Source organism: Sminthopsis crassicaudata, chromosome 5, assembly GCF_048593235.1.
Source record: "Sminthopsis crassicaudata isolate SCR6 chromosome 5, ASM4859323v1, whole genome shotgun sequence".
NCBI classification, from domain to species: Eukaryota; Metazoa; Chordata; class Mammalia; order Dasyuromorphia; family Dasyuridae; genus Sminthopsis; species Sminthopsis crassicaudata.
In genome coordinates this window covers 231,649,533-231,664,689 of record NC_133621.1, presented here as the reverse complement: position 1 = coordinate 231,664,689, position 15,157 = coordinate 231,649,533, and the positions used below count along the sequence as shown (strand labels likewise).

The following is a 15,157-nucleotide window of genomic DNA, read 5'->3' as shown; positions in this document are numbered from 1 at the left end:
TACTAAACTAACTACCCTGCTAAGTCTGCTTTGTTTGAGGTTACCAAAGTTCTTTTAAAAGCTAAATACAGTTACTTTTTCTCATTCCTCATTCTACTTGGCTTCTCCAGTTTTTGACACTGTCATAAAGGATTGGGAAGGTGTCTTCCTAAATCCTTTTTCTTTGCTTGGCTTCTATGACACAACCGTCTCCTCTAGGAATCTGGCTCCCAGGATGAAGTAGGATTCTCACAGTTCTGCTATTGCTTTGTATTTATTTGTCTGCATAAGTGTAGAACAGAATAATAAAGTCCCTTTGCAAATTTTAAATGTGAATCTATTAAACTCTGTGAAAGAAGGGACTGTTTGTTTTTGTCTTTCCATCTAGAGAGCCTAGTACAGTGCCATGCATGCAGCATGCACTTTTCAAAAAATGTTGAATTGAATTGAATTGAATGACCTCCAGAGTTTCTCCTTCATTGGTATGTACTGGGGAGGAGGGAGTGCCCAGGGAGGGAGGCCAGAGGCCATCCAGGGCAAGAAAGGAGAACAAACAAGGAAAACGGGGAGATATTACAGTGATCTAGGACTTATTAATGGGGAACTTTAGTCAGCTGTGAAGGCTAAGATGAGGTGATAACCATGCTGGCAGGAATCAAGGGGTGGGGGTGACAGTAGCTACCAAAAGGCCAGGTTATTGGGTACCAGCTTTATTTCCCGCCCCTTGTGTTTTCCCCCGTGCCCATGCTTGTGCTTTAGATGGCTCTATAAATGTCCCAGCCCCAGTTTTCCCAGGGACTGGCTAAAAAACTTCTGTTGTTTGAGTCCTTCTACGACTCTTGCTGCCTCCAACTGAGGCTCCAGGCCAAAGGATGTGGGAGTTGCGTTCCTTAGCCTTCTTTCGGGCTGTCTGTGCAGAGTTCTTGGCCACACTTCTCTTTGTCTTCTTCGGCCTGGGGTCAGCCCTCGAATGGCCTCAAACTCAGTCCTCTGTCCTGCAGATTGCCCTTGCCTTTGGTCTGGCCATTGGCACACTGGTGCAAACTTTGGGCCATGTGAGTGGAGCTCATATTAACCCAGCTGTGACTGTAGCCTGTCTGGTGGGTTGCCACGTCTCTTTCCTCCGGGCTACTTTCTATGTGGCTGCCCAGATCTTGGGGGCTGTAGCTGGGGCTGCCCTTCTCCACGAGCTCACCCCATCTGACATCCGCGGGAATCTGGCCATCAATGCGGTGAGTAGTCCAGAAGCCTTGCTCCTAGGCAAGGGATCTCATTGTATAATAAAAATGATTTTAGAATAGGGATCAAGAATTTCAAGTCAACTATTTTGCTAGAAAAAATTATTTCAACTAGAAAGCAGTTCAGTATAGTGGAAACACCAGGGTTCTTGAATTTAGTAGAGACTTAGGTTTGATATTCACTAGCTATGTGAGCATGGTCAAATCATTTAACTTCTTTGTCCCTCAGTTTCTTCATCTGTAAAACAGAAATGATAATTCTCATAGAATCTGCCTCTCTGCATCGTTGTGATGATCAAATGAGTTAATATTAAGTGCTTTGTAAATTTCAAAGGGCTTTATAAATGTTACTTTATATCTCTAAAACATATCTCCTCATTTGTAAAATTAAGATAGCCATACAACCATTGACTTTACAGGCTCTAGGATCTTTGTAAGTTGAAAAATTCTTCTTCTTCTCTATCTCCAGTTAATAGAAAAAGTCCAGGAAAGGCTTCTGCTTTTTATTGGGATAAAATAGTCTAAGATTCAGGATTCTGGGTTTGCCACTGAGACTCCAGGTTTGTTGTTATTGTTATTTTAATAGAAGTAACTAGGATAGTCTATGTTTGGTGAGAAATTCAAGTCCCAGGTGGAGGCTCTAGCCAAAATCAAAATCAGGGTTACAAATATAATTAAAATCTATCAAAGGTCTAAGTTATCCTTAAAGATGAGGTTAGTGACATGCATTCAGAATTTTTGTCCTCCAAGGAACAACCTAAGCAATCAGCAACTAAATACAAGATTCTTAACTTTTTTCCCCCTTCCCATTCTGGCCTCTGTTGGCAATCTGATGAAGCTTATCTGACTTCTTCCCAGAAAAAAAAAGATTTTTAAATGCATAAAATAAAATATGAAAGAAACTAGTTATATTGAAACCCAATTATCAAAATAGTTTTGTTGTTGTTTAACTCAAGTAAGAATTCCTGTTGTAACAGAAAAAGTGCTAGATTGCTCAGTTGGAGAGCTGGGTTCTAGTTCTAGTCCATTTAGAACCAAGGGGAAGTAAATAAATAAAAGGTCCTGATGAGGACCAGTGGAGATTAGGGGTGGGACAATCTGGGAACATGAGAAATCTGGGGACTCTGATTTTCCCCTCAAGAGTCAGGTAAGGGAATCTACCAAGCTGCCCACTATAGCTCTTCTGCTCCTTGCTCTTCTTTCTCGGATTTCATCCCTTGTCCCAATCCTTTTGTTTCTACCTACCTTCCTATGCATATGTCTACTGGCACAGCCTAAGTAGGAATCACCCATTTGCACCAGATTCACAGGTTTCTGTCAGGGAATCAATTTCTTACTTTAGGTATGTGTAGCCCCATAGAAGTGTAAATCTCAGTTTTTTCATTTATCAAATGAAATTAATAATACTTGTGCTACCTAGTTCAAATAATTGCTCTTAGGGACTGCTAGGCCACATGATAGATTGAATGCTGCTCCTATAATCAAGAAGACTTGAGTTCAAAACCAGCCTCAAATAATTACTAGCTGTATGATCCTGGGCAGGATACTTAATTTGCCACAGTTTCCTCATCTGTAAAATGGGGATAATGATAGCATTTGCCTCCCAGGGCTGCTGTAAAAATAAATTTATGAAGTGCTATATAAATGTTGGTCATTACTTTTAAATATGATATTTTTTATTTTAGAAATGAGCAAACCAAAGCCCAGGGGGTCTAGTTGGTCACAGAGCCCAGACTAGGTTCTTGCTAAATTATTAAAACTAATAAGAAATGCAGGCCACTTTTGTGTATGTAGTACTGCTTAGCTGTGGGGTTTGTGAGTAGAAATAATTTGTGTAGTTGGAACAGATGCTGGCCATCATCATCTGGGGAACCCTAAAAAGCCTGAGTGCCACTTCTAGCCACAGCCATAGAAAAGGTCCCAGAGAAGATCTTAGGGTTAATAATAGCTTGGAATTGCAAACTCGATTCTATGAAAGGCACTGTGAGATATTACAAAGGGCTCTAGCAACAGAGTTAGGGCCTTGCATCCATAACTTCAAACAAATACAGATTTCATTATTTTTGGAAAGTAATTGAACATCTATGAATTCCTCATCTGCAAAAAATGGATATAATAACTATCTCACAAGTGATTGTAAAGAAGGTCTTTATGAGCCTTGAAGATATGTAAAAATGTGTGATATTATAATGTAGTGATTTGCAGACATGGAGAGAGCCAGCATTGGAAGAGCCCAAAGTATGCCAGGCACACACGCTACCCCATATACACACTGGCCACAACTAATGGATATGTAATCTCCCTCATGGCCAGGTCCTCAGATTTCCCAAGGCTTCCCATTAGTATCTGACTCAGAGTCCTAAAGTAATCCATTGTCACAGTGGAAAGAGCCCTGGATTTGGAGGCAGAAGAGTCAGATTTGAGACCCAGCTCTTGTTTACTTCTTATACGATCTTCAGCCAATTCATTCACCTGAGGGTTTTTCTTCTGCAAACTGAGGGGCTTGAATCCTCTGTCCACAGGAATCTGTAGAAATTGACACATAATTCTCTCAGAATCCCTAACCACAGACTCATTGTTAGAATAGTAGTAAACAAAATCCAGGTCATTTAGGTTCTGCTTCTCTGCCTCAATTTCTCCCAGCAGTGATACTGGAATCCACTTTTTGGCCCTCTCTGAGCCAAAGAAATAAATGAGATGCTCCCAAGAAATATCAGCAAGACTGGGTGCTAAGAAAGTTCGCCCCTTCTAGCTATCATTTGCAGAGAACACAAAGCCAGGTGGATAGCTAAATACCCTGCATGACAGTATCTAAAATGTTCATTATGGCTTAGAAAATTAAGCCAAATCTAATAAGATGGAACTTAAAAAGGAAAAAAAAAAAGTTTTACACTCAGGTTTAAGGAATTGACTTTGAAAGTCATAGGGAGGCATAAAGTCTTGGAAATTTTAAAATAGACTGCAAGCTCAACATGAGTTAATAATGTGATTTGGTTATAAATGGAAAGGAGAGAGAGAGACAGAGAGATAAGAAGAAGAAGAAGAAGAAGAAGAAGAAGAAGAAGAAGAAGAAGAAGAAGAAGAAGAAGAAGAAGAAGAAGAAGAAGAAGAAGAAGAAGAAGAAGAAGAAGAAGAAGAAGAAGAAGAAGAAGAAGAAGAAGAAGAAGAAGAAGAAGAAGAAGAAGAAGAAGAAGAAGAAGAAGAAGGAGAAGAAGAAGTAGGGAAAAGGAGGGAAGGATGGAAATAAAAGAAAGGAAGGAGAGAAAGGCAGAAAGAAAGGAGAATGGAAGAAAAAAAGAAAGGGAAAGGGAAAAGGAAAGGAAAAGGGAAAGGAGAGGAGAGGAAGAGGAAAAAGAGAGGTGAGAAGGAGAAGAGAGGAAAAACTCAAGATTATAATGACCCACTTTTGCCTCCAAAAGATAAGAAAATGAAACTCTCTTGCTTCTTTGTAAAGAAGGAAGACTATGAGTGTGAAACATTGTTAAATTCCTAGTGGATTGGTTAGTTTTTTTGAAGCTATGCTTTCTCTGTCTCTCAGTTTCTCTGTCTCCCTGTGTCTCTGGCTGTCTGTCTCTCTCTTTTACTCTGTTTCTTCTCCTCTCTCTTTGTCCTCCCTTCCCTCTCTTTTAATTTTTCATTTGCAAGGGATGCCTCTGAGAGGGCACAAGGGAGAGAAAACCTTTGAAAATAGAAGTAATGTAAAAACAACAGCTATTGACACAAATTTTTAAAATGTGATTGATAGACCAACAAGCTAATGAAATATTGGAGGGCTAGAGCTTTTGGGAATTAGGAGATGATAGATTCCATATAGTTACTGTTGTCTGATATTGTGGAAGCATCTATGTTATTAGGTTAAGTTCCGGGCCCCAGAGTTTTGAAAGAATGCTGATAAACTAGAGGGGCCCCAGAACATAACTCAGATAGTGAAAGAACTTAAATCCATGGCTTGTGATTAGTTGAAGAAAATGATGCAACTTAGCCTGAAGAAGAAAAGGCTCAGAGGTGATATAATAAGAGTCTTCAATATGTGAAGGGCTGTCTTAGAAGATGGATTTGAGGAGTGATATTTGGTCCCAGAGGGCAGAATTAGAAGGAATGGGTGGAAGCAGCAAAAGAGGCAAAATTAGGTTTGAAGACAAACTTACCAACCATTAAGTCAGCCTCAGAGTAAGCCAGGCTGCTGCCTAAAGAGCAGAGAGGAAAAGGGGAGATGTTCTCACTGGAGATCTTCAACCAAAAGTTGAATGACTACTTGTTAGCTTAAGTATACTAGAAATTCCTTCTTGGATGTGGATTGGATAAGATAACATAAATAACTAATACATGGCATTTTAAAGTTTGCAAAACACTTTACATTTTTTATTTCATTTGATCTTCACGGCGTCCTTGGAAGATTGGAATTATCTATTTCCCATTTTAGAGATGAAGAAACTGATATAGTCAGAGGTAATGATTTGCTGGTGAGCTGAGGCCAAATTTGAACTCAGGTTTTTCTGGCTTCAGGCCCACTGCTCTATCCACTGCATCACCTATACTAGGATGCTTTTAAATTTGAAATTCCTTGATTCTGTGATTTCTCCCTTCCTTTACGCTCACTAGATCCTCTCTCCTCTTTGAGGAGTAGAGGGAATATTTTTGCTTCAAGACGTAAATTACTATGAAAAAAGATGATTACCCTTCTACTGAGTGATCTGGGGCAAGAACTCTCATCAGAAAAAGAGATTGGGATAAAATTGAATTAAACAGTATCTCCAACTCTTAGGATACTTAAGACGAGGAGCATATTATTAGATTTATTTGTATTTTCATTAAAGTGAATGCTTTTCCAATTCAGCAAACATTTATTATCTATTGTATACATTGCAGGAGTTACCAGAAACTAGGAATTGAGATGTTTTTCATCATTGTATCCCCAAGGGCCTAACAGAATACTTTGTATGCAGTAATAACAACAATAATTATTATTGAATGATAATAGCTTACATTTATAAACCAGTATTTAATATATGTTTGCTTAAGCTGTAATTGATGTACAACAAAGGAGGAACTTATTTAGTGTATTTATTAGAGAATAACAAATTAAGATCCCCTAATAAAGGGGAATTGTATGGAATCAACTTCAATAAAAGTATTAAATACTAGAGGAAAGCTTCAAGTGGCCAGAATGGCTTAGAGACCATCCTGACCCAAAGCAGGATAATGGATGCTATGACTCCCTCCAGAGATTCTGAGAAGTCTAGGAGTCTCCATCTGTCCAATAGTGACTCTGATCACCAATAATAATAGAAGAAATTAAGTTCTGAAGATCCTTAGATGCTCAGGTAGCCCACTATAACCTGGGATAGGAGAGGGAAGAAAAGAAAAAGCAGGCTGAAACTCAAAGACGCATGGGGACCTCTTACTGGCGGTTTTTCCGTCCAGACCAATGCCCAATCCCTGGGGTCAGGGCGAGGCTTGGCAAAATTAGTGGCAAAAACTAGGCTAGGCATTAGGTGTGGCTAGGTTATGAAATCAACCTTTAGCTCTTCTGCCTAAGGCTGCCCTGCTGGCTCCCACCCAGTTTGGCACAGGGGTGAAGTTAGTGCCAGGAGTTATACTGGGATGGATGGGGAGACAGCATAATTAGAGAACCTGAGCTCAGAGACAGAGTAGATATAGGATAGGAGTACATAGAGGAATAGACCAACACTGGGAAACAGAGACATACAGTACCAGAAGAAAATCTTAGTTCATGGAAATATTTAGGGAGTTGGAGTAACCTTCCAAAAACTTTTCTCCATACCATAGAAAACTCTTCCAAATCTGAGCCTTCAGCAGCCAACCAGTTTCCCTAAAATCTGGGGAAAGAACTGTAAGTTTAGCTTCTAAAGAAGCTATAATTCTAGGGGCAGCTAGATGGTGCAGTGGGTAGAGCACCAGCCCTGAAGGAGGACCTGAGTTTAAATCTAGTCTTAAGACACAACACTTCCTAGCTGTGTGACTCTGGGCAAGTCACTTAACTCCAATTGCCTCAGGGGAAAAAAAAAGTTATAGTTCTAAAAAAAGTATAGACTTAGCTGCCAAACTCCTCAAAAACAGCTTACCCCCTCCTCCTAACCTTCCCAAAAGTAAATCTCAAAAGGAATTGCTACAAAAAGTCCTCTTATTTCCATGATAATCCAAGTTTTTTCCTTCTGTCTAATCCAACTCTCTTCTCCTGCATTGGAAACCCTGTCCTCTATTTTCCTATAATAGAGAGATCCCACAAGAAACCTGTACTTGTATCATGATCCCAATATAGGCATACTTTGGAGATATTGCAGGTTCAGTTTCAGACCACAGCAATAAAATAAATAATGCAATAAAGTAAGTCACGTGAATTTTCTGGTTTCCCAGTGCATATAAAAGTTATGTTCACACTACACTGTAGCCTAGTAAGTGTGCAATAATGTTAAGTCAAAGAAAACAATGTACATATCTTAATTTTAAAATACTTTATTGCTAAAAAAATAAAATAAAATGCTAACTATCATCTCAGGCTTCTGTGAGCTGTAATCTTTTCCCTGATAGAGGGTCTTGCCTCCATATTGATGGCAGCTTACTGATCAAATTGTGGTCACTGAAGGTTTAGGTAGCTATGGCAATTTCCTTAAATAAGACAGTAATGAAGTTTGTCTCATCTATTGATTCTTTCTTTCACTTAAACATGTACAGGACATTGTAGGGTTATTAATTAGCTGAATTTCAATACTGTTGTTTCTTAAGAAATAGGGAGGCCCAAGGAGAAGATAGGGACTGCTTGTCAGAACACACACAGCATTACTCGATTAAATTAGCTCTTATATGGGTGTAATGTTCAGGCTAGCTTTCTGGAGGTCCTCTGGAAGGGCCTTGGTCTCAGCAGGACAGACACCACAAGAATGGACAAGAATAAAATCCAAATTTTTTATTCTCTCTTACACAGTCTATGTCTGTCATAGTCTGACCCAGTCTCAGTCTTAGTGCAGTAGGCAGGACAGCCACTAAGAGGATGGTCAAAGATAGAATCTCTATCTTCTAGTCCTTCTTAGCCCTTATATACCTTATTGTAATTACATCATTACAGCAATACTGATTATGTGTGAACTCCAGAACCATTACATCACCATACTAAGTACTAAGTATATATGTAAACTAGAGAACCATTATCTCATCAATTCCACCGAGTTAACACTTTGTTTCAAGTATAAGTCTTCAGAGTTCCCACTCTCTACATTGGTGGCTTGGATTGTGGTGCCCCAAAATAATTACAACAGGAACATTAAAGATCACTGATCACAGATCATCATAACGGATAAAATAATTTTTAAAATTGGAATATTGTGAGAATTATCAAATAGATAGAGCACTGGGCTTGGAGTAAGGAATTCTTGAGTTCAGATCCCACCTCGAATAATTATTAGTTCTGTGAACTTGAACAAGTCATTAATTCATTCAATCTCAGTTTCTGTTATTTGTAAAATGGGGATAACCTACCTCACAGTTATTGAGAAGATAAAATGAGACTATGTGTAAAGTTTTTCAAATTTTAAAATGCTATACATTAGTGACTATAATTTTCTCTCTTATTAGCTCTGTGGCCTTGGCCAAACCACAACATATCTGTAGCTTTTAGTTTCTTTTGTTGTGCCATAGTTCTCTTTAATTGTTCTGCCTCAGTTTCCCTAATTGGTCCTGCCTCAGTTTCCTTAATTTCTTAATTGTTCTGCCTCAACCCCCTTAATTGCAACTCCCTCTCCCTTCATGAAGACTGATATAACTCAGGGCTATTTGCTCTAAGGTTATAAATTGTCAATGTGTAAACTCAGAAAAGGGAACTATAGACATTGTGTCTGGAGTCTGACACTTTCTTAACTCTTAGTTTGTTAGAATTTATGGTCCTACCCCCTAAACTGTCAGAGCCGAGTTGATGGTTCCTGCCTGGAGATTCCCGCTCATCAGAGTTTGGACTCCACCGCCCTGCCTTTGCTTAGCTAGTGTGTATAAATATGTCATGAGAACTTTCATTGGCTGCTGGATGCTGGTTGGAGGCTGGATTCTTGGAGATGATAGCCTCATTCAGCCCTGGGACCAAACCATGGATCTATTTGATCCCGATATATTTCTCTCACTTAATAAATTATTAAAAACTCTCTAATCTCTATCTTGCCTCAGTTTCTCCAGCATTACACTTTATTTGTAAATGAGGACCAGAACTCTCAGGTCCCTTCCAGTTACAAAGCCTTGTGAACTTTCAAGAATGAACGAAGGAAGGAAGGAGGGAGGAAGGGAGGGAGAGAGGGAGAGAGAAAGGGAAGGAGGGAAAGAAAGAAGGAAGGAAGGAAGGAAGAAAGGAAGGAAGGAAGGAAGGAAGGAAGGAAGGAAGGAAGGAAGGAAGGAAGGAAGGAAGGAAGGAAGGAAGGAAGGAAGGAAAGAAGGAAGGAAGGAAGGAAGGAAGGAAAGGAAGGAAGGAAGGAAGGAAGGAAGGAAGGAAGGAAGGAAGGAAAAAAGGAAGGAAGGAAAGAAGGAAGGAAGGAAAGAAGGAAGGAAGGAAGGAAAAAAGGAAGGAAGGAAGGAAGGAAGGAAGGAAGGAAGGAAGGAAGGAAGGAAGGAAGGAAGGAAGGAAGGAAGGAAGGAAGGAAAGAAGGAAGGAAGGAAGGAAAGAAGGAAGGAAGGAAGGAAAGAAGGAAGGAAGGAAGGAAGGAAGGAAGGAAGGAAGGAAGGAAGGAGGGGGGAGGGAGGGAGAGAGGGAGAGAGAAAGGGAAGGAGGGAAAGAAAGAAGGAAGGAAGGAAGGAAGGAAGGAAGGAAGGAAGGAAGGAAGGAAGGAAGGAAGGAAGGAAGGAAGGGAGAAAGGGAGGGAGGGAGGGAGGAAGGAAGGAAGGAAGGAAGGAAGGAAGGAAGGAAGGAAGGAAGGAAGGAAGGAAGGAAGGAAGGAGGGGGGAGGGAGGGAAGAAAGAAGGAGGGAAGGAGGGAGAGAGAGAAGGAGGGAAAGAGGGAGGGAAGGAAGGAAGGAGGGAGGAAAAGGAGGAAAGGGTGACTTATTGCATTGGTGTTTAGGGCCCCACCTCTTCAGTTTCCTTCAGGTCACCCTTTACCCCCTGACTGTTCTCTTTCTCCAGCTCAGTAACAATACCACTGCTGGCCAAGCTGTCACCGTGGAGCTCTTCTTGACCCTGCAATTGGTCCTATGTATTTTTGCTTCCACTGACAACCGTCGAGAGGACAACATTGGCTCTCCAGCCCTCTCTATTGGCTTCTCAGTGGCCCTGGGCCACCTTCTAGGGGTGAGTTATAGCTCAATTCAAACCTCCTGATAGAGGGTAAACACAGAGATAGCCTTCTCAAGAAAAAAAAAGACATGATTCATACTGCCATCCCTTAAAATATACTGTGTCCATTCCAATAGACTTATTAAGAAAAGTGCCATCCACATCCAGAGGGAGAACTATGGAGATTGAATGTAGATCAAAATGGAGTATTTTCACTTTTTTTGGTTATTTACTTGCTTGCAGCATGATGAAAAAGGAAGTATGTTTGGAGGAACTGCATATGTTTTTGTTTGTTTGTTTGTTTGTTTTTGTTGTTTTTTCTGAGGCTGGGGTTAAGTGACTTGCCCAGGGTCACACAGCTAGGAAGTGTTAAGTGTCTGAGACCAGATTTGAATTCAGGTCCTCCTGAATTCAAGGCTGGTGCTCTATCCACTGCGCCACCTAGCTGCCCCCAAGAATTGCATATGTTTAAACTCTATCTGATTGCTTGCTGTTTTGGGAAGGGGGGAAGAGGGAAGGAGAAGGAGAAAAATTTGGAACATAAGATTTTGCAAAAGTGAATATTGAAAACTATCTTTGAATGTATTTGGAAAAATAAAATACTATTAAAATAAAAAAAAATTACCGTGCCTCTCCCCACTACCAATTTCCTGTTGGGAAATAAAAGACTATAACGATGATTTAAGAATAACTGGCATTTATAACTTGGACTTTAAGGCTTACAAAGTATGTTATTCATCCCATTGTATCCTCACAGTTTGACCTTCCAAGGAGGGCACTATAATACCTGCATTACAGTGACATATGGTTTGGAGTAGGGGTTCCATGAGTATCGTATATTTTGAAAGTGGAATTAAAACTTAGGTTTCTCCTACCTAGAAATCCAATTCTCTTTTTATGACAGTTCCCCTTCAGCAGATTTCATATGGTGAGATCTATATTCATTATCCTGCTCTCTATCCTGCCTATATACACATACATCTCCCTTGGCTATCTGTAGTCAAAGTGATGGGGGTGGAGGTGGGGGGGAGAACACCAAAGAGGAGAAGGGAGGATACCAACAATGAGGAATTCAGGAAACCCTTAGTGAGCTCAGGCTGAGGTCAGATATGAAGGGAAATCCTCAGTTTTGCTGCTTTATAACACCTATTTAAATTCTGCTCCTCCTTTACTGATGATTCTCCATGATTTTTTCTCCCCCAGATCCACTATACTGGCTGTTCCATGAATCCAGCTCGTTCCCTAGGTCCTGCAATCGTCGTGGGCAAATTTGATGATCACTGGGTAATAGCTAAAAGCCTATTCCTTCCCACAAAAAATCCAGAGATCCATGAGGGCCAGTATGTGGAACTTCTGGGAAAAGGGTTGAGCACTAAAGTATTAATGTCATAGGGATTTCCCAAAGGAGTAGGACTCAACTACTCCCCAAGAGGCTCTGATGCTTCTTGAACATAGAAGCAAGTCAGGTCTGGATGGTTGTTAGTTCAGATCTGTCGGTCATTTAAGAAGTGGAGCTCTCAGGGGTCACCTTGACATCCAACTGGAGAATCTTTCAGGATGAGTTCTAAAGAGTTTCTGAGGAGTAGGGAAAATCCAAGATACCATAGAAGGCCTGCAATTCCTCTTGAGAATGGCTTAGAATCTTAGAACCACTCCCTTCTGCTGGTTCAACAACTCCTAAACACTCTCCTCTCTCTATTTTCTCCTAGGTCTTCTGGATTGGACCTCTTGTTGGTGCCATTCTGGGATCACTCATCTACAATTATCTCCTCTTCCCTCATGCTAAAAGCCTCTCAGAAAGGCTGGCCACATTGAAAGGGAAGGAGCCAGATGTAGACTGGGAGGAAAGGGAAGTGAGGAGGAGACAATCGGTGGAACTCCACTCCCCCCAGAGTCTGCCTCGGGGCAGCAAAGCCTGAGATTCCTTTGGCCCTCCACCCTCCCTCACCCCACCAGGCCCTCTGGGGCAAAGAGAATGAACCCCAGAGATAGAACAGCGAGAGGAACCTGGAGCTGTTGACTAGGGGGGTCAGAGCTTATGCCCTAAACTGGAGGGGGGTCTCCCCTCCACACATTACTTTCATATCTGGATAGGAGACAACCTGCCTGCTCCCACCTGCATTCTCATCCTTCCAAGGACAGAAGTTGGCCCCAGTAAAGGATCAGAAAGTTTCCTGCACAGGATACATATTGGGGATGGGGGAGGAGAGCAGCAGGTACTGGTAGGTGTAAAAGAGGAATGAGGCAAGGGATGAGGTCAGCAGAAGAAGTAGCAAGAGCTGCTGAGTTATTAGTGAAAAAGAAGCTTGATAAGTTCCCAAACTTGACCCTAGAAGGCACAGTTAATTCTCACCTATTTCTAGAATTCTCCCTGCTTTCCTTAAGATAGCTCAGACCCTACAAATCTATCTCCTCCCCTCAGTTCTCCAAGTGTTTCGATTCCCTTCACTAGAGCTAAGAGCCCAGGGGCAGAAGGATATTAGAAGCTAAGTCACCACATTCTGGTGGGTTTGTGTTTCTGGGGTTATATGTGTTCATATATATCAATGTATATGTGTCTGCACATTACTTAAAAGTGTGTATTTGTATTTGCACAGGCACATTTCTGTGTTCATACACATGGATTTGCACATGTGACTGTGGTTCTGTAAGAGTGTGTGTGTGTGTATACACAGGCATATTTGGGTGTGCCCAGGGATAAGTATGCATTCTTGATTGTGTATTTTTGAGGGTTAATGTCAGAGTCCCAGGTGCCAGTGCCTGCTTCTGGAAGCATCTCTGAATGGGTGTGAGTCAAGGACCTCTCCCTCTTTCACTGATTTGTCTCACCTCCTCTCCTATCGCCAGACCTTTGACCATGCTCTCTGGCTCACACCAACCCCTGCAATAAACCAGATTCCTCCCCCCTCTGCTTAGAACCCTTTGATGTTTTATATCATCCAAAAAGGGGCACCAAGTAGAAACGAAATAAGTTGGTGCTGAATGGGGTAAATGCGTCAAGAAAAAGTTGGAAAGACAAGAAGGTGGGACCCGTTAGAGATCAACTTGGGTGAGAAGGAGTGAATCGGTGAGAACAGAAATAAATTGGAGAAAGGCCCTGAATTTTACCCACTTTACCTAGAAGATTGTTCTGACTTGTCGCAGGTCCCAAACAAGAAGCTACTGATCTGGGTCACCCACCTGCTGGAACTGCTGGTCCAGGCTCCTCAATGACCAACCACACAAAGTAGGCACTCAGCCAGCAAGCATATGGAGTTTTCTTCCCTAAACCTGGTCCCCTGGACACAGAGAGGCTCTGGGAGGAAGGGAAGGAGAGATGGAGAGGGGAGGATACTAAGAATATTATTCCGCATTCCTTCCCTTTCCCCAGCTTTTGGAATTCAGCACCATTTAAGGGGTTTTTCTGAGGGCTGGAGCACGCATGGATGCAAGGGTGTATTCATCCCATAGGTCCCCGTCCTCAGATAGGAAACTCGAGGAGTTTCGGTGAGAACAAAGGCATTTTTGTGGCCCCTTGGCCTTTGTCTTGAGGGAAGTGGGGTGGTGGTGAAGGAGGAGGAGGGAACCTTTGCAAGGAGACACTTTTTGAAAGGGGACACTCATTTCGCAAGGAAGCTCTCCCGCCCAGCACACACACACTGCTATGCTAAGTAGAGATACTGGCACTAAGCAACACCTTCCTGTTCCTCCCAACCCTTTTCATCTACCTACCTCCTCCATCCCCCAAGCACCCAGCCTCCCACACATAAGCCCGGTGGCCCCTCCCACCCAACAGTCACTTTGGCACTTCTCTCTTCCGGTCTCAACCTTTTTCAGCCTCCTCTCCCCAAGCTCTCTCCATTTCTCAAGAGAGAGGGAGAGAAAATATGACCATCTTCTGAGACCAGTACTGAGATTTTATTTGAGGGAAAAAGAGGAAGGGAAAAAACTGAGAGGCCCTGGGTCCCAAGGAGGAGCAAGGTAGTTGTTCTGTATATGCTTAACCCCTACAGTCCAAGCCCCTCATTTTACAAATGAGGAAATGGGCTCAAATGACTTGCCCAGGGTCAAAAAAACCTCAGAAAAAGAGGTCTGACCTCAGGTTCTCTGACTCCAAGCTCAATATTATTTCCATTGTACATTCTTGCTTCCAAATTTCAGCCAGAGCCATGTGCTGATAACCCCTCACTTATACTCTGACCTTTGATCTGCATACAGACTATTTCTATCCCTGAGGGATTATTCTCTTCTCTTATTAGCTCTGATCATACTTTTTCTACCATTTTGTTCCACCCTCCTAGAAAATCTTTCTAGATTTAAATCTTGCCTCATTTTGCTCATTTTTACCTTCTCTGTGACCTTAAGTCGTTTAACCTCATTTTTGTTTTCACATTTGTAAAATGGATCATCTCCAAGGTTTCTTCTAGCTATGATAGGCTGGGATTCCTTCTCCTCTGGAAATACACCCCCCCTGCCTCAAAACTCAGTAAAGAATTCTGGTCATCAAGGATCTTTGGGACAAGATGAGAATAAGTGACCTGCTCTTTGTTTTCGCACATGCTCAGTATATATACAAAGGGTTCTCTTCTGAGCTGGAAGCAGCATTGTAGCCACTCTTGATTGGTATCTCACACATCACATCACACACACACACACACACACACTTCAGGGATCTGAAGTTTAGCTTTCCT

The 15,157-nt window shown here is 41.7% G+C and overlaps 1 protein-coding gene and 1 long non-coding RNA gene across 2 annotated transcripts; one reads left to right on the top strand and one right to left on the bottom strand.

Moving 5' to 3' along the window:
* Window positions 1-740: 740 nt before the first annotated feature.
* AQP2 (aquaporin 2) lies at window positions 741-13,396 on the top strand. Its single transcript, XM_074270437.1, has 4 exons — window positions 741-1,211; window positions 10,338-10,502; window positions 11,691-11,771; window positions 12,197-13,396. Exons 1-4 carry the CDS (start codon window positions 852-854, stop codon window positions 12,404-12,406), a joined length of 816 nt encoding a protein of 271 aa, XP_074126538.1. The 5' UTR covers window positions 741-851; the 3' UTR covers window positions 12,407-13,396.
* LOC141544366 (uncharacterized) lies at window positions 2,391-14,160 on the bottom strand. The gene is made up of 3 exons (XR_012482585.1): window positions 13,668-14,160; window positions 5,366-5,404; window positions 2,391-3,743 (listed from the first exon to the last, which is right to left on the bottom strand). It is a non-coding gene; the product is annotated as an uncharacterized LOC141544366 (long non-coding RNA).
* Between the last annotated feature and the right edge of the window lie 997 nt (window positions 14,161-15,157).